Source organism: Nyctereutes procyonoides, unplaced genomic scaffold, assembly GCF_905146905.1.
Source record: "Nyctereutes procyonoides isolate TBG_1078 unplaced genomic scaffold, NYPRO_anot_genome, whole genome shotgun sequence".
Lineage (NCBI taxonomy): Eukaryota > Metazoa > Chordata > Mammalia > Carnivora > Canidae > Nyctereutes > Nyctereutes procyonoides.
In genome coordinates, this window is record NW_026575052.1 from 5,644,555 (window position 1) to 5,661,288 (window position 16,734).

At 59.6% G+C, this 16,734-nt stretch overlaps 1 protein-coding gene across 2 annotated transcripts in view; it reads left to right on the forward strand.

Annotated features, from left to right (window-relative positions):
• Positions 1 to 972: 972 nt before the first annotated feature.
• Positions 973 to 16,734, forward strand: part of PAX7 (paired box 7) — a 97,209-nt gene continuing 81,447 nt past the window's right edge. The window contains exons 1-4 of one of the 2 annotated variants that reach the window (XM_055331437.1): positions 973 to 1,057; positions 3,663 to 3,898; positions 4,509 to 4,638; positions 5,503 to 5,637. In XM_055331437.1, coding sequence (XP_055187412.1) covers positions 973 to 1,057; positions 3,663 to 3,898; positions 4,509 to 4,638; positions 5,503 to 5,637 — 586 coding nt within the window. The remainder of the gene's footprint in view (positions 1,058 to 3,662; positions 3,899 to 4,508; positions 4,639 to 5,502; positions 5,638 to 16,734) is intronic. The other variant, XM_055331436.1, reaches the window with a different exon arrangement.

A 16,734-nucleotide genomic window follows, 5' to 3' on the forward strand; every position in this document is an offset into this window, starting at 1 on the left:
GAGAAGAAATATATAAATAAATACGGGAGAGGAGCCAGGCGGCGGCCTCTCGGCGCAGAAACTTTGGCCCGGAGCGCGCGGCTGGCAGCCCGAGCGGGGGGCCCTGCTCCGGCCGCGACCCCCACCCCCAGCCCCGCTCGGCCGCCCGGCCTCCCCTCCCGGTGCCTCCCGGTGCCTCCCGGCCTCCCATCCCGGTGCCTCCCGGCCTCCCATCCCGGTGCCTCCCGGTGCCTCCCGACCTCCCCTCCCGGTGCCTCCCGGTGCCTCCCGGCCTCCCCTCCCGGTGCCTCCCTCCCGGCCTCCCATCCCGGTTGCCTCCCGGTGCCTCCCGACCTCCCCTCCCGGTGCCTCCCGGCCTCCCCTCCCGGTGCCTCCCGGTGCCTCCCGGCCTCCCATCCCGGTACCTCCCGGTGCCTCCCGACCTCCCCTCCCGGTGCCTCCCGACCTCCCCCTCCCGGTGCCTCCCGGTGTCTCCCGGCCTCCGGTCCCGGTGCCTCCCGCTGCTGCCCGGCCTCCCCTCCCGGTGCCTGCCGGTGGCGCCCAGCCTCCCCTCCCGGTGCCTCCCGCTGCTGCCCGGCCTCCCCTCCCGGCCTCGCCTCCCGGTGCCTCCCGGTGGCGCCCGGCGCGTCCGCCCGCACAACTTCTGGCCCCGCGGAGCGCGCAGGGGCGGACTTGGGGTGGCCGCGTTTGTTTGCTTGAACTTCCTTGTCACCACCTTCCCTCCCCACCCACCCACCCACCCACCCCAACCTCCGCCCCCACCTCGCCCCCCTCCCCAGCTTCTGGACGCGCCCGGCGGCCGCCGGGGGTGGGGGGGCGGGGGTAGGGCGCGCGTGTGCCGGGGAGGAGGGGGGGGAGAGGTTAAAAAAAGAAGTGGAAGAAGCAGGCGAGGAGGAGAGAGCGGCGGGGGTGGAAGGGAGCGCACGGGAGCGATTCTGGCCGCCTCTGGATCCGTCCCCGGCGTGCGCGAGCATGGCGGCCCTTCCCGGCACGGTCCCGAGGATGATGCGGCCGGCTCCGGGGCAGAACTACCCCCGCACGGGGTTCCCCCTGGAAGGTAAGAGCGCCCGGCGGGCCGCGCCCCCTGCGCCCCCGCGCCCCCGCACCTCCGTCGGGAGCCCCGGGTCCCCGCAGCGGGGCCGCGCCGGGGACCCAGGGTCCCTTCTCTTCTGGGTCCCATCCGGGCGCTGGAACTTTCCGGGACCCACTCTTGCCCCGCTTCTGCGCGGCTCCCCGGGACGGGCCACCCCGGGCTCCCCCGGGCTCCCCGAGGGCTCCCCAGGGCTCCCCCGGGCTCCCCAGGGCTCGGGCCGAGCCTCCCCTCCTCCCCGCGCACCTCGGCCCCTCGGAAATTTCAAGTCGGAGCCAATTTCAGCTCGTTCCACTATTTTCAGGCACTTTCCCCCAGGTGGCTTTCCCAGCTCTCCGCCTCCCCCAGCTCTCGTTCTTGCACTGCTCCTTTTTCCGCTCCCGGTAGGGTCCTCCGATCCCTTTTATTTCGAAATCCCGGCCATGTGTGGTAGTTCGTCCGTCTGAACTAGGAAGGCTGCCCCTTTCTTCCAACGCACCAGTCAGAAACTCCTGCCTTTTGGTTTGGAAACAAACTGATTCGAGATAAATAAATAGCAACGATTTTCTCCCTCCCACCCCACGTCCCCCCCCCCAAAAAAAAAAAAAACTTTTCACTTGGGCCTGGGAACTCTGGAACTCTCCCCGGAGAGAAGCCCGGGACGGGCAGCGGGCAGACAAGGGGAGAGTGTTAATTCTGTTAACGGGTCCTCCGTAAATATCCAGCACCGGGCTCCGAGCCGGGAGGACTGGCCGCGGACCGGGTCCCCGGGCTGGGGGAAAGGGTGGGAGCGCCCTGCCCAGACCCTCTCCTGCATTTTTGTTTTGTTTTGTTTTTAAACTAATGGAAGGCCTTCAACCTGTCAACCGAGGGATCACGGGCTTTCTGGGCTCTGGGCGTAGGTTAGCCCAGGGTGTCCTAAAGATATAGTGGGAGATGGGTGCCACTTTCCTTTTTTTTTTTTTTTTAAATCACTCTTCTTGGAATTGTATGAGCCCCCTGTGCGTGAGGAAGGGGAGAGAAGGCGGGGAGGGGATGGATGGGCAGGCGGCCTGCGGCCTGGGGAGGGAGGGGTGCCTCTGGCAGCCAGGCGACGCGGGTCCCTGAATTAGACGGAGGCGAGGAGAGTGGCTCCGTGATCAAGTGCGCACGAGCAGCCACGCAGGCGGGAGAGCGCACAAGCCCGGGGATTTGCCGTAGCACTCTCCTGTAGCGAATGCAAGTAAAACAGGCAGCCGAGGACGCGCAGAGGATTAGAACAATATTTGCCCAACATGACGGAGAATACTGAGGAGAGCCGAGCGCCGGTCGCTAAAGAGGCTCTTGAATATAAAGTTGGGCGCTCGAGAGCTCTCCAGCGCTAATGGCATATCCCGCCACGGAGACCGAGTGACTCTGACTTGGCGACGCACGATTTCTGATTAAATCCGAGGGTGGCTTCAGACACCTACTTTTACAAAGAGAGGTGGGGGGGACCCGGAGCGCGAGGGAGGAGGCGGTAGGAACAGCTCGGCCGGCGAGCCCCTTCTCGCCTCCTCCCTTCCAATTATCCCGGCAGCTCCCTCCACTCGGGCGGCTGTGAAATCGTTCTAATCTGGCACATCTCCGCGGCCGCCTGGTCCCCAAATTGGGGGGATGGAGGCCGGATTAGTGTACCGGGTGTCCCCCCCAACCTTCTGTGAGGAAATTGTGTAGACTTTGCATTAAGGCTTCTCGGGAGCTCTCCCCTCCCCAGCTTGCGGCAGGGGTGCCTGTCTCCCTGGTTCCCAAAGTCGCCCACCCTGGGAGACGGTGACCCATCTGTGTGCCACCGTCACAGAGCCTGCGGGGACAGATCGTGGATTTCTGAAGCCAAATAGGTATTTGCTATGGAAGCTCCCCGACCCTGGAGCACCTCCCAGAATTGCCCCAAAACGAAATTAGAACTTGGAGGGGGGCTGGAAGCAAGGGAGGTCCCTCAAGGGGCAGCCAGGTGACTCCAGAGGCAGCGACCAACAGCATCTTGTCTCCAGTGCCTGGGTTGTTCAATTATAAGCAGGACAGTTCTGCTGCCCAGGCCAGGGCTGTGAATACTGGGAATTGACCAGCCTTTTCTGGCCCCCTGCAAAATGGATCAGTCTGGACCACTTAGGGTATGGAACTGACCAGAGGGGCCACATCTCGCCCCCCATTGGACTCTCTAAGAGGCTAGCAGACCTGTGGCCCAAACTATATCCTGGGGGACAGAGCCGCTGGTCCCACAGACTCCAAGACTCCATCAGCCTCTTGCCCTCTCCCTCCTGTTCTCAGAAGCACCAGATCCCTCCCAGGTGTGTCTTCCTTCCCCATAGGGTGACAGAAATGGGGGCACAGAGCGTCTGAGTGGCTGTGGCAGCCAACCTGACTCCTCTCTCCATCCTTCCAGGACCCCCTCTCAGCTTTACGACGGTGTTTCTCCTGACCTCTGAGCTGCCGCAGCTCCAAATGTGGGGAATTCCAAGACCCCCTGTTGGGAGTCTTGGGGCTCAAACACAACTGGAGTCAAGGGGTGTGCTCTGTGTCTCCTCCCCATCCTCACCCTGTGCCTCTCTCCTTCCTCCCCTCCCTTCTCCAGTGTCCACGCCACTTGGCCAAGGCCGGGTCAATCAGCTCGGTGGGGTCTTCATCAACGGGCGACCCCTCCCTAACCACATCCGCCACAAGATAGTAGAGATGGCCCACCACGGCATCCGGCCCTGTGTCATCTCCCGCCAGCTACGTGTCTCCCACGGCTGTGTCTCCAAGATTCTCTGCCGCTACCAGGAGACGGGGTCCATCCGGCCTGGGGCCATTGGCGGCAGCAAGCCCAGAGTGAGTGTCTTTGCTGCAGAGCTCGAAGTCAGCCTTCTCTGGGTTGGGGGATCCTGGCTGTGGCCCCTCTTACTACCCTGTGTCATCCAGTACCACTGGGGTGTCTATATGCTCCCTGTGGAAAGTACAGGAGGAGAGTGTCCTCACCCATAGATGTTCTCCTAATTATTTAGATTTCTAGGGGCTAGAGTAGCTGAGTTTCCAGGTTGTCCAGGACTCTGAAGCCAATGAGTCATCCCTGGGCTGTTGCTACATCTGTTCTGAGCCCCCAGCATCATCCCAGACCAGGGAAAGTCTTCTCTGTCTTGCCTGAAATAGTGAGGGGGAGTCCCAAGAGTCCTAACTAGGTCCTATCTTATTACCTGTCACTACCCTATGCACCCAGCTGCCTTCCTGGGAGCCAGGAATTAACCAGGTTAATCAAAGAGTAACCCAGGCCAGGTTTTATGAAAGAGTAAAGCCAATCTCGAAGGGGGTGGGGGTGGGGGTGGGGGACATGGGAACCAGAGCCACCAGCCTGGCCCGGGGCTCTTGGGAGTTTGATATTAAAAGTGTCTCCCTCCCCCTACCCCATCTTTCCACTCCTGCTCTCCCACCTCCACCTCTGAAGCAGGTGGCGACTCCGGATGTAGAGAAAAAGATCGAGGAATACAAGAGGGAAAACCCAGGCATGTTCAGCTGGGAGATCCGAGACAGGCTGCTGAAGGACGGACACTGTGACCGCAGCACCGTGCCCTCAGGTGAGAAGGCAGCTGAGCCGGCCAATGCAGCAGAGTCTGGCTGGGGCTTGGGGCTGTGCGGGGTGGGGGGGTGGGGGCTGGAGGCCCGAGGGGACCGGAGGCGGTGAAGAATGGGGAGCTCCAAGGAAAGTCAGGAGGAAAGGGAGCAGGAGTGTCGGGAGAGTTAGGGCAAAGGAGGGAATCAAAACCGAAAGGAAGATGGAGGGAGGGAAGAAGGAAAGAGAAGAGAGAAAGTTAAGAAAGAGGAGAAAGAGTGGAGAGGACAGAGGAGGGACAGAAGGAGCAAAAAGTTATCTGATAAGGCTGAGTGATAACCGGGGCTCCCTTGGTGCAGTCTCAGAAAAGTGGCCCTAGAGAGATGGGTACGTCCTAGGAGGGTTGATCTCCAGGGCCTCCCTGGATCCCTTTCCCCAAGTCATTATTTTTTCTGTTAGTGGCACCAGCCAGCAGTGGGTCCCAAATGTGGAGGCCTATGAGACAGAAAGCGGCCTGGGGTGGACGTGCACGCGTGCATGGGCCTCCTGGCGTGCGGGGCGGGGAGGCACACCTGGGTGTAGAGGGGACAACCACAGGGGCTGGAGGGCCTCTGGAAAGGTGTGGGTGTGGGTGCATCTAGGGGAGGTGACGTTGTAAGGCACAAGTGTGTGCATGGAGGAGTATAGGAATGCCGCTGTCAGAGTGCCCCAGGTGAGTCGGCCTCCCTAGTGAGGACTGTACCTGGATGTAAATGCTTAAATGGGGCAGGGGGGGTGTCAGTGTGCTGGGGGGAGGGACTGCATGGCTCTCTCCCCCGGGCCCAGGTGGCCGGCCGGGCTCCGCTGCCCCAACAACTTATACTTGCTCTTTTGCCTTTGAATTTCTGAGGTTTAGTGAGTTCGATTAGCCGCGTGCTCAGAATCAAGTTCGGGAAGAAAGAGGAGGAGGACGAAGCGGACAAGAAGGAGGAGGACGGCGAGAAGAAAGCCAAGCACAGCATCGATGGCATCCTGGGCGACAAAGGTAGGGAACCTCCGGTGGCGGGGGAGGGCGCCACTGCCGAGCTATGCATCCCCGCGGGAGCGCGCGGGCTGGTGGTTCGCTTCCGCCGTCCAAGGCTGGCGGTGGCACTTTTGCAGGGGGTGGGGGGACTCGTAGTGCTCCCCCCACTGCCCCTGGGGGGCAGCCAGGAGCCCCTCCGGGTTTGCGATAGAGCACCTCCTCCATGCACCCCGGAACCGGGGCAGAGCTTGCCGAGCCGGGGCGCAGACAGCCTCCATGTCCCGGGGGAGCCGGTTGCAGGTTGGTGCACTGCGCGCCGCTGAGTGCACAAGCCTTTCACACAGGGCCTGGCTGAGCCGTCAGGGGCGTGTGTCCTGCGGGGCTGGAGTCTTGGCTGGTCCCGGTGTGGATCTATTATTTATAGGACACTTGGACAAGGGGGCGGGGGGGGGGGCGAGGAAGGAGGAGCCGGCCCGCGGCTCCCTAAATGAATTTGTTAACCAGACCCGCAGACGCTCTCTAAACGGTCCCTTGAAACCCTGCCTGACAGTTGACTGACCGCTGCAATCAATAAAAATTAGCAAAGGCCGCGTGGGCCGCCGCCTCACCCTCAGCCCCGGGTTGCCAGGGCTCGAGCGGAGACGGTACCGAGTGGGTGCAGTGGGGCGCACCAGTCAGGCACTTGCCTCTGGCGGGGCCAGCAGTTGAGGCCAAGTTCCCAGAGGCCCGGGATGGGAGGATCTCGGGCGGGGAGAAAGATTCCGACTGTACCCACACTCGGCCCACTTCTAGCGGCTGCCAGGCTGCTGGAGGCCGAGCCTTGCGCCCCGTTTCTCTCCTGGTCTGCTAGGGAAGGCGTTTATCTTTCATGCGCCTGCACGCCCGCCGCGGCCCCAGAAAGGGAAACCTGCTTTTGTTTATTGACGGGGGAAGTTTCGGGAGAAGGGAGTCTTCCTCATTACCCCCTCCCCTAGTAGTTCTTTTTGAGACTTGGCGAATGTGTCCTAAGTTAGTGGGGGGGGGGAAGAAAAATAGAAATTGAAGGCCCAGGGTCACAAAGAGGGGCTGGGAAAAAGAAGCGAGCCCACAAACGGGCTGGCCTGCGGGGAGGCAGCAGGCAGACAGGACAGGACGGACAGCGGTCACGCAAACCTGCACGGCGGCGGTAGCTTTGGAAAAAGTGAGGGAGTGCCCGAGACCTGGAAACTTGTTAGCACATTTTGCTTGAATTTCTTTCCAGAGGTTTCTCGAGATACCCCACTCCTGGCCTCCCGTGAACTCCAAGCCCGGGTCCCTCTGCAGTTGTCTGTAGTCTCTCCCAACCTTGAAGATGAACTTCACAGACAAAGCCCGCTTCCAAAGACAACACCCGGGGAGGCCCAGCCCCCACAGGCCCGGTGGAGGGTGGAGGGGGAAGGTGGGAGGAGGGGCAGGGGCAGCCCCTTTGAGAGCGGCCTAGAGCTGGGGAAGGGGCGGGCTATTGACATTCAGGGCCCCGAGTGGAGCCCGGTCCCGCCGGGGACAAAAGGGAGAGGGAAGAAAGGGAGCGAGCGGTGCCTGGCACCCCGCTGTGCCGGGGCTGTCGCCGAGCCTCGGGTCTGCCGGGGGAAGCGCTGGTGCAGCCCTGGGACCCCTGTGTGTGCGTGCGGGGGGTGCGGGGGGCACTCCTTACTTCAGTTCGTTTCAGAAAGGGACTTGGTTGGACTTGGTGGGGCACTTCGAACTTGAAATGATCTTTGCCGGTGAAATACCACACAGCAGACAGGGTTTCTGAGAAGTCTCGGGGAGAGGCAGGAGGAGGTTTGGTTTTATTTGGAGAGACTTTAGGGTGGGGTGTGTGTGCGTCTTCTGAGAAAGAAGGAGAAACGAGGAAGAGGCTAGATAGTGCATTTTGGGGATCCCTTGGGCCCCAGGGAGTTCGGGTGCTTCTGGCGTTGGTCAGGGCTTGCGAAACCGGCTCACGGGCCACTTCGCTGCAGAGAGGATTTCCCTGCAGCAGAACCAGGAAGCTCCAAATCTCCAAGGGTTTGTGAGGAGCCTGGCGGTTCCAGATGGGGAGGCAGAGAGCACAGGAGCAGAGTCTGGAGAAGAGCTGCAGAGACGAAATGGAATCTGTGGGTCTGGGATCCACAGAGCCTAGCAGTTTGGGGGTGACAGTGGGCACGTCCGGCCCTGGGACTGTGAGCTGGATGGCTGTGTAAGCGCATGTGACTCTCCGGGTGGCTGTTTGCCCAAGGGCCTTGGGATCACTCTGCCGTGGGTCGCATTCTGTGCGAGTGGGGTCCTGTGTGGGTGTGCAGGGGGACCGTACGTGTGTGTGAACGGGCAGGACAGTGGGGATGAGAGAGGGTTGCCTGTCCCTCTGGGGACAAATCGTGTCAGCCCCCTGAATCCCAGGGCCAGGAGGCGGGCATCCCAGTGAACCACCCAGCTGGAACCTCTCCTCTCTCTCCCTGGGCCCCAGCCATCAGTTTCATGGCCAAGTTAAAGGTGAAAAGACCTCCTAACCTCCACCCAAGTCGGCCAGGTGGGGCGAGGCAGAGATGCCTCCAAGGGCAGAGCGGGGGACGGGGCGGGGAGGGGGGTGCACACCCACAAACTTTGTTTTGGTTTCTTGCTCTCCACAAATGCTTTCTCCCGGGGGTTGCCCCTCTCATGGCGGGGAGCCTTCGAAGAAGGGGTTTAAGAGCTCTCCTCTTTAAGCGCTAAAGAGAGATCCCTCCCTGAGTCCGTTTTTCCCTATCGTCCGCTTGGCATTTAATAATGTTAAGACTTATTAGAGCTGGTAATGAAAACTGGGGCTGCTGAATAGGAAACTGTGTTGCAGAAGGGTGTTATAGCTCCCAGGCATGGTAAGAAACTATTTATCCCCAATCAGTCCTCACTCTCAGAGTTTGAAGCACAAACGTTAAGTTGAAGGGTTTTAAAGCAGATTAAATTGAGCTTTTATTTCTGTGCACTTTCATCTCTGAACAGCTCACTCCTGCTCCCCTTGGGCTGATATTCATGAGGCTGTTCATATTTTTTTTTCTCTTATCCTTGTTAAGACTGAGTTATTAGGATTGTTGGTTGTGAGAATTTCAGACCACGGCGGATAGGGGCTCCAGCCGTGCTCTGCTCACCTGGAGAGAGAAATGGACAGTTCCTTGGCCTCATCCACTTGGACTCTCTTCTCCTCACCCCTTCTCCGAGGATCTAGGGAGAGACAGGCCAGAGACTCAACCGGGAAAGGATTTGAGGAGGGATAGGAGAGAGAAAGATTTTCCTAGCTGGAGCTCAGGGAGTCTCTGGTGGGAGATTTGATAGGGGGTTGCAAAAAGTCAAACCATTCCTCTGTGGGAGCTGCGGGAGTGTAAAAAAAATAAGCAAAAAAAAAAAAGGCGATAACAACAGCAATCAACAATAAGGACACCAAAGCCTCCTGCATCTGACAATATGCAAACTTACGCTGAAACGGACCACGTCGGGGTTCCACCTGGGTCTCTAGGGTACAACACCTAAGTGAGGTCACAATTAACATGAAATAGGGAGGGTCCCCCCCCCCCCCCCGCAAGATTTAAAAGAAGAGGAAGAGCGTGCATTTCCTCTATGGGGGGTGGAAAAAGTGCCCCGTTGTCCAAGTCTGTCTGAGAATTTGCGGACTTCCCTGGTATGAAAGATCCTCTGAGATGGGGGCCGAAGGTGGGGTGTCTGTGTGTGTGTGTGTGTTTCTTCGCATTTTTCCTGAATTTGTCTTTAAAGCCGCAAACTTACAGGTGTGGAGTGAGAGAAGACGGAGAAGGCTCGGAAAGGAGGGGAGAGCCCGAAGTGTCCGGTTTTAGACACTTGTAAAAGGAGGTGGGAAACAATTTAATTTGGCAGCGCCGCTAGCTGCTAATGCGGTTTTCGGTGGTTTGCTACACTGGAGGAAGCTGTTTTGATTGTGTGTACAAGGACCTGCCAAATTTAATTAGGCTCCGGGGGAGCGCATGAATAGGGGAAGGGGGGCACCGGCTCTCCCCTCAGCCCACACCGTTTTTTTTTTTTCCCCCGGCTTCACACCTGGAAGGGGCATTGTTTACCGGATAGGCGAGAGCGGCAGAGGGAAGGGGAGGAGGCGCAGCGAGAGAGGGGCCTGGGAAGAGGGAGCGAGGGAGGGGACGAAGATAGTCCATTTATCAAGAAACAATCTGCATTGATTTAAACCAACAAGTTCCCTCCTCTGTAAATGTGTGTTTAGAGAAAGGTAATTGACACTCCACCAAATCAAAGGATTACCCCGGGTTGGCAATCTAATCAAACAGAGTCCAGGCGGGATTTGAGGCTGTTCAGAGTAGGATCAGCTTCGCATAATGGGGGCTCGGAGGAAGATGGGAGGGTGTCAGGCAATTCCCCGGCTTTAGGCTGCGCTCAGTGGTGGATGTGCAGGGAGACCAGAGGGGGAGAGAGAGGGAGGGGGCGAGGGCCCCGCCGGGCCCGGGTGGTGGGGGGATGGGGGCGAGCCCACACTGGGCCGACAAGGCTCCCCCTTTCTTCCCTCCGTGCCCCCCCAACCGAAGAAGAGAGAGGGGAAGGAGGGAGAGAACAACAATGAGATAAGTATTACAAAGGCAAACACTGGCGCTCGCTCGCTCGCTCGCTCGCAGCCCCGGAACCCGCGGTAAATAAACAAAGTCGGCAAACTGTTTGCCAGATAAACTCGTGCCTAAATCGAGTGTGACGGGCAAGGAGAGTAGAGACAGAAGGAGATAAGGTTGGAGGGGGAATGAACGAACATAATCTAATAGAAGACATTTAGCAAACAAACTCGAAACAAGGGAGAACAGGCGAGCGGAGGCTAATTATCCGCCCCGGAGAGCGAGGGAAGCCTTTGGAGGGCTGGGGGTGCGGTAGGGGGGCCCAGGAGCCGCCCAAGAGCTGCGCGTCCTCGGAGCAGGCGGGGAGGGGTGGGGGGTGCCTTTGGGACTCCACGGGAGACCGGGACAGGGTGCCCAGGGCGTGCAGGGGAAGGGCTCGGCTCCCCAGATCGCGCGCTTGCCGCGCGGCTCCGGCCTCCAGGACGCGTTTCCAAACGGGGTGGGGGTCCCCCCTCCCCGCCGCGAAGGCATGCGGGTTTTATGTTCACCTCCGGGCACGCACCGCCACACACCGGCTGTTTCGAGGCGTTTGTACCTAAAAGACTCGTGTGCGCGGCACAGCCGTGAAAGGAATTAGATATTTACCAGTTTGAAATAAGCCTGGCTAAGAAGAAGAGAGAAGGGAGAGAGAGAGAGGAGAGAGAGGGGCGTTGAAAAGATGAGGCTGGGGGAAGACTTCAAACGAATTCATCATTTGGAATGGTGGAGGGGAGATTTACCAGACAGTATTGGGAAGTTATTTAGATATTAATAACACATTTTCCTGAGGCGCGACCACGGCAGCCATCTGCGCTGTTCTCCGAGCTATTTGGCTGGGTGAAATATGGGCGTCTCAAATGTTGGGAAGAGATAAGGCAATCAGGCTAACCCTGGTCCTAAGACGGCATCGCTCCGTTAAACCCGGATTAACCTCCCCCCACCCCCACCGCCCCCTCCCCTTTCACAGCTTTCCAAATTTTTCAGTGGAATTTACATGGAAGGATTTAAAAGCACATATAACAGTAGCCTTAAAGCAGTAAGGTGATTATTTGGGCTTTTTTTTTTTTTTAAAGAAAATGATAGTTGTCACGCACTACATTTTATATACGGAATATTATATAAAAACATATATATTTTTCTATAGGGAGAGAGGGCTGAGCAAAGGAGATTTCCTGCCAGGTTGCCTCTCTTCGGAGTTCCCCGTTGCCATCATCCCGCAAAGTTGATGAGGGCTTCCTTCCTAATGGGCACCTATAGAAATAGGAAGCGTGCAGGAGCCCCGGCTCTGGCCCCTGGCGGCTCACCTAAAGCCAGACAGGGCTCACACCACAGAGGAGACTCCGAAGTGCCCGGTGAGGGGGAGCACAGAAGAGAAACCCCAAGGGGGAGATGCTCCAGGGGCTCTGGTCCTTGAAGGCCATGACTAAGATGGGGGGGGGCACATTCCAGGAATTCCAGAAAAATAGCTCTTCTCCCTCTCCCCACCCCAGACTAATGAGGTAATTAGGAAACCCAGTTGGGGATGGGGATAAGAGGGGATTGGAAGGTTGGGCTGTCCCCCTCGGTTTTGGCTGTCCTACGCCTTCCTTCTTTTTCCCCCCCTCCCCCCAACTCTGGCTGAAAGAGGAAAAGGTGGAAGTGGGGTCAGCGCTTTCTGACCTGCTCTGGAGCGATTGGCCCCGGCTGGGGTCGGGCAGGGGGAGGGAGGGAACTTGCCTTCCCAAATCGAATCAAGGCAGAACGGTGACCTAAGGGGGAAACTTCGCCATTAGTAGATAGATCTCTCCAAAACTTCAAACAAAGTGGGGTGGGGGTGGGGGCTGGGTGGGGGGAAGGGAGCGGGGAAGCAGGGTAGGCAGAGGCCAGGCAGGGAAGGAGTCCGCAGAGAGCACAGAGGGGACCGGGAGCCCTCGAAGGGGAGGGGCGTGGAGGAGGAAGAGAAAGGGTCGAGGGCAAAGGGGAGGTGGGGGCCAAAGGAAGGGGTGTAGGGAAGGGGATGCCGGAGGGGGGTCGGCTGCACTTGGAGCTTCAGCCCCCGGGGAGAAGAAAGGCTTCCCGGCTGCAGCTTCGGTAGGGATGAGGGGAAGCGGTGTGAGCCCCAAGTCGTGCTGCGAGGAAGCCCCCAGGAAGCCCCCGGCCCCAGGGCATTCCAGGGCGCCTGGGGCACCCGTGCTTGCCCTGTGTGGGGCAGCAGAGTGAGGGTGGGTTTCCAGCAAGCTCGCTGCTGAGGAAGGATCCATCTGGTTGCCCTGAGCCCGCGGGTCAGCCAACGGTCCAAGATTTGGTGGCTGGGGCCCTGGCTGTGCGCTGGGCCTGAGCCCAGCCGGAGACCGAGGGGTGGCCACACCGGGAAGGGGCCGCAGGACCACAGGGGTGGCATGAGAGAGAGTCAACAAGGAGGAGGACAGCAACGGGGCGGGGTGGGGGGGAGACAACACCGTCCGCTAGAAAACTGGAGAGTGAGAGAGAGGAGCACGGGCCAGGAGAACCTGCCCAGAGCGTGTGAGGACGCTGAGAAATGCGGAGGGGCCCAGGGAGGCGCCGAGCAGCAGGAAGAAAGACAAAGGGACGCAGAGTCACCGACAGGCTGGCCTGGGACAGGCCGATGAGGAGAAGCGGCGGGACCCGGAGACAGCCCGCGGGAGAGCGCGGGCGGAGAGGGCGAGCGCGCAGAGCCGGGCGGCGGGAGGCGGGCGAGCCGCTGTCGTCCTTTTGATCCTCCGCGGCTTCCCCTTATCAGAAGCGCTTTCGGTGACACTGGCACAAAGGCAGTTCATCATATTACAGCGCGGCCCGGCGGCTCGCTGCGATCCCGCCGCTTAATTAGAGGCGAGCGAGTCGGGCCGGCGGAGCGGGAGGGAGGCCGACCCCGAGGCGGGGGCCTGGGCTCCGCGCTCCGACCCCGGGCGCTGGGAAGGGGCCGGCCCGAGGGCCCAGCCCGGTCGGGCCTGGGATCGGAGGGTGGAGGGGGCGGCGGGGACCCCTTATTTGGAGCGCCGCTAAATAAACAGGCCTGTGGGGGTTTCAGTGCTGGAGAGCAGGCCACTGCCTTCCGGGTTTTGGCAGCAACCCCTCCAAGTTCGCAGCTTTGGGAGGGGATGGGGCGCAGGCCAGCGTCCCCATTCCCTGGCTTCCCACGCTGCAGAATGGAGGGTGAGTAAAGGTGAGGGTACAAGGCTGGAGAGGCGAGGGTTTGGCGCTGCTCTGGGCCCACTTCACACCCACAGGTTCCGGCGGCGGAGGTCACGTTCCCTCCTCCTGAGGCATGCCCTGTCTCCATCTGAAGCCAGCTGCGCTAGGCAGGGGGAATGGGGAGGGGCAGTGCCGTGTGGTGGGCCTGGGAAGGAAGGATTCTAGTGTCCATCCCACCCCCAACTCTGGGTCTCCGTTTTTCTCCCACGAAAGCCAGGGACCTGGACTGAATCAATGATTCTTGTCCTTTGGGGGAGACCTTAAACCCCTTGGAGAACTGGATAAAACCGGAGAAACTGGCCAATCACACAAATTCATACAGCCAGAATTTTGCCGACAGTATAAAAGGGTCTCTGGGCCTCTAGAGGCCACACCCCATTAGGAACCTCACATATGCGAGTTTCCTGGTGACTTTCCTATTCTCCTGGGAGCAGCTCATTCTGGGAGCAGGACCCCAAGAGCTCAGGATGAGGAGAGGGAATGGGGGGGCATGCACTTTGAGGCCGAAAGTCTGCCCCCTATCTGGCCCTTGCTGCTTCCACTCTTTCCAAAACAGAGGCAGCAGAGCACCCCCACCCCCATTCATTTGTTGGAAGGGTCCTTTTTGAGGATGAAATAAGCACAACTGCTGTGCTGGCCTTTCGTCTGTCCCACCAAAAAAAAAAAAAAAAAAGGAATAAAGCAAAAAAAAAAAATTGTTTCCGAGGGTGAATTTCTTCAGTCTGTAGGATTTTGTTGAGCACCTACTATGTGCCAGGCCTTGTGTTAAGTGCCCAGGAGTACCTGAGACATCAAGAAGGTCCCTGCCCTCAGAGGGTTTTGAGCCGGGTGGTTGAGACAGAAAATAAACAAGCCTCCGATGAACAGACCTGCCTCAGTGCATGTGTTTCTGTGTTTCTGTGAGTGTTTAGCTGCCCTCTTGCCGGGCTGCCGGTGTGTCCCGGTGTTTGTGAGTGCTGCCTCGGTGTGTTTGTGAGGGTCTGCGGGTGCGCGCAGCGGCAGGATACATTGGGGGGGGCGGAGCTGGATTTGGCAGGCGGCCCCCCGCCCTGCATCCTGAGTCACAGGCACCCGACAGGGCTTGAAAGCGCCCTGGGTTCGAGTTGAGAGGAAGAGGATGGAGTGGCCTCTGGACTCCCGAGCCTCTCCCCTTCACGCTGCTCTTTGTCTGCCGCTGCACAAGATCAAACAGACCCTAGGACCGGACAGAAAAAGGGGTGGGGCGTAGGCCCAAGAAGTAGCTTGGAAGACTCCACCCTGAACTTTTCTGGGGTCTTTTCCGTGCGGCCCAGAGCCAGCAGAGCCCCAGTTGAGGGGGTGGCTGCCTTTCCGCAGGTCCCTCCCCAGGTCGCCAGCCTCTATGGAGTAACAGGTGGAGAGGGGCCACTCCTGGTTTGAATTACAGTTGTGGGTTTCCAGGCGACTGGGGAAGGTGGAAACAAGGCAACATTCAGGGAAGCTTTGTGGGGTGTCCTGTGTTTGGGTGATGCGTTGTGTACACTTTTGCGTGGAGACTGTGTGTCTGGGATCAAGCCCTTGGGTTCCCTGGAAACTTGTCCTACAGTCCGCACCGGATTTATCTGGGTTGCTCAAGAATCAGAATCAGAGGTCGTCTCCAGAGCAACAACTTTGGGGTTGGTAGAGGTCAGGGGGAGCGCTAGGGAATCTTCTAGGATTCTCACATTCCCAGTGGAAGCCTGCAAAAGAGCTTCTATCTCCAGCACTCATAACCACAGAACCAACTCCCACTGCTGGTCCAGCGGCAGGAGGAGGAACCTGGAACTTTCCAGCCTGATTTTGCATGAACCTCTCCCACCCCCTGTCCACCCCCTGTCCACCCCGTGTCCACCCCCTCCACCCCCGAGCTCCTCATCCTTGCCATTTCTTTCTCCTTACCTGGACTTCTGAGCTCAGATGCACTCCTCGGAGAATCAAAAGTCCGGTAGGAAAAAAGAAATTCCAATGTATGTGTGTGCGAGAAAGGGCGCAGCTAGGAGATGCCCCTCTGCTTTCATCTACTGCTTTTTGCCCCCTGTGGCCGGGTCTAGACCCCTTCCTCTGTCGTGGTCCCTCTGGCTGCCTGCACGCGCCCGCCCTCTCCCATCGTTGGTAATGGGGGAAGATTCTGAATTATCGCGCTCGCATTTCTGAGATTTATTGGAGGTGCTGGGAGTGAACCCTACGCAAAGAGGCTCTGGAACTTCCTTTCATAAATAGGGGGAGGGTGAACTTTCCTCCCTGGGGAGTCGAATGGTGCTCAGGGTAGGACTCCCCGCTCGACAACGGCGGGTACAGGTGACACCTTGACCTGTGGCCCGTGCTGGTGCGCTCAGAGCTGCCTTTGCACGTTCGCCTCCTCCTGCTAAAAACAAACAAACAAAAACACCTTTTCTCCTCCGGGCTGCGTGGTAGGTAGGCGTGCAATGCAGGGAGCGCAGTCTTCTGCCCCGGAGCTGCACCTCGGTGGCGCCCAGGGCCCGGGCCTCAGTTTCCCCATCTGATCAGTGGGGTGACAGCCCTGCGGCCACCTCCTGGGGCAGGAGGAAACAGGGGCCGGGAAGGCTTCCTTGGAAACTGGTCAGTGGGTCGGAGGAGGCGGGGAGGGAGTCTCCGGGAGTTTCCCCTCCCCGGGCTGCACCCCCCCTCCCTGGGCGCAGTCCCGGCTCGCGCCTCAATGGCCACTTTAGAAATACAAACAACTTTAGAAATAAAGTAACCAAACCCCCGAAAGGGGCTTTGAAGGGGCGAATGCCTGGTGGCGCTTTACTATGGTGTGGGCCGAGGCCCGGCCTAATCCCGCTTTCATTTTCACCGACGGCCGCGGGGGAAGCGCTCCCGGCCTCCCGGCCCCTCAGGAGGCTGATTAGGCCACAAAGAGCCCCCATTATCCCGAGAAGAAAACCGGGGGCGGCGCGGGGCGCAGGGGGGGGGCGGGGGGAGCGGGCCGCCCGCGCCCGGGCTATTGACTTAGTGGATGAAGTCAAGAGCGGGCACGCTGGGGGCTCTGGGGGGGAGGGGAGGGGTGGGGATGGGGAGGGGAGGGGATGAGGAGGAGGAGGAGGGGGGTGGAGGGGATGGAGAGGAGGGGATGGGGAGGGAGGGGAGGTGACAGGCAGGGGGAGGAGAGGGAGGGGAGGGGGGTGGGGAGTGGCAGGGGGAGGGGCGTGGAGGGGCGCCCTGTTCTGGAAGGGGTGGGGAGACAGAACAAAACAGGACGCACAAAACCCCACAACAAAACCCACAAAACCCCACAACAAAACCCGGGCTGCAGGGCGAGGGAAGCTGGCGGCAGAGGGCTTGGGGTGCGGGCCGAGAGGGGGTCGGTGGCCTT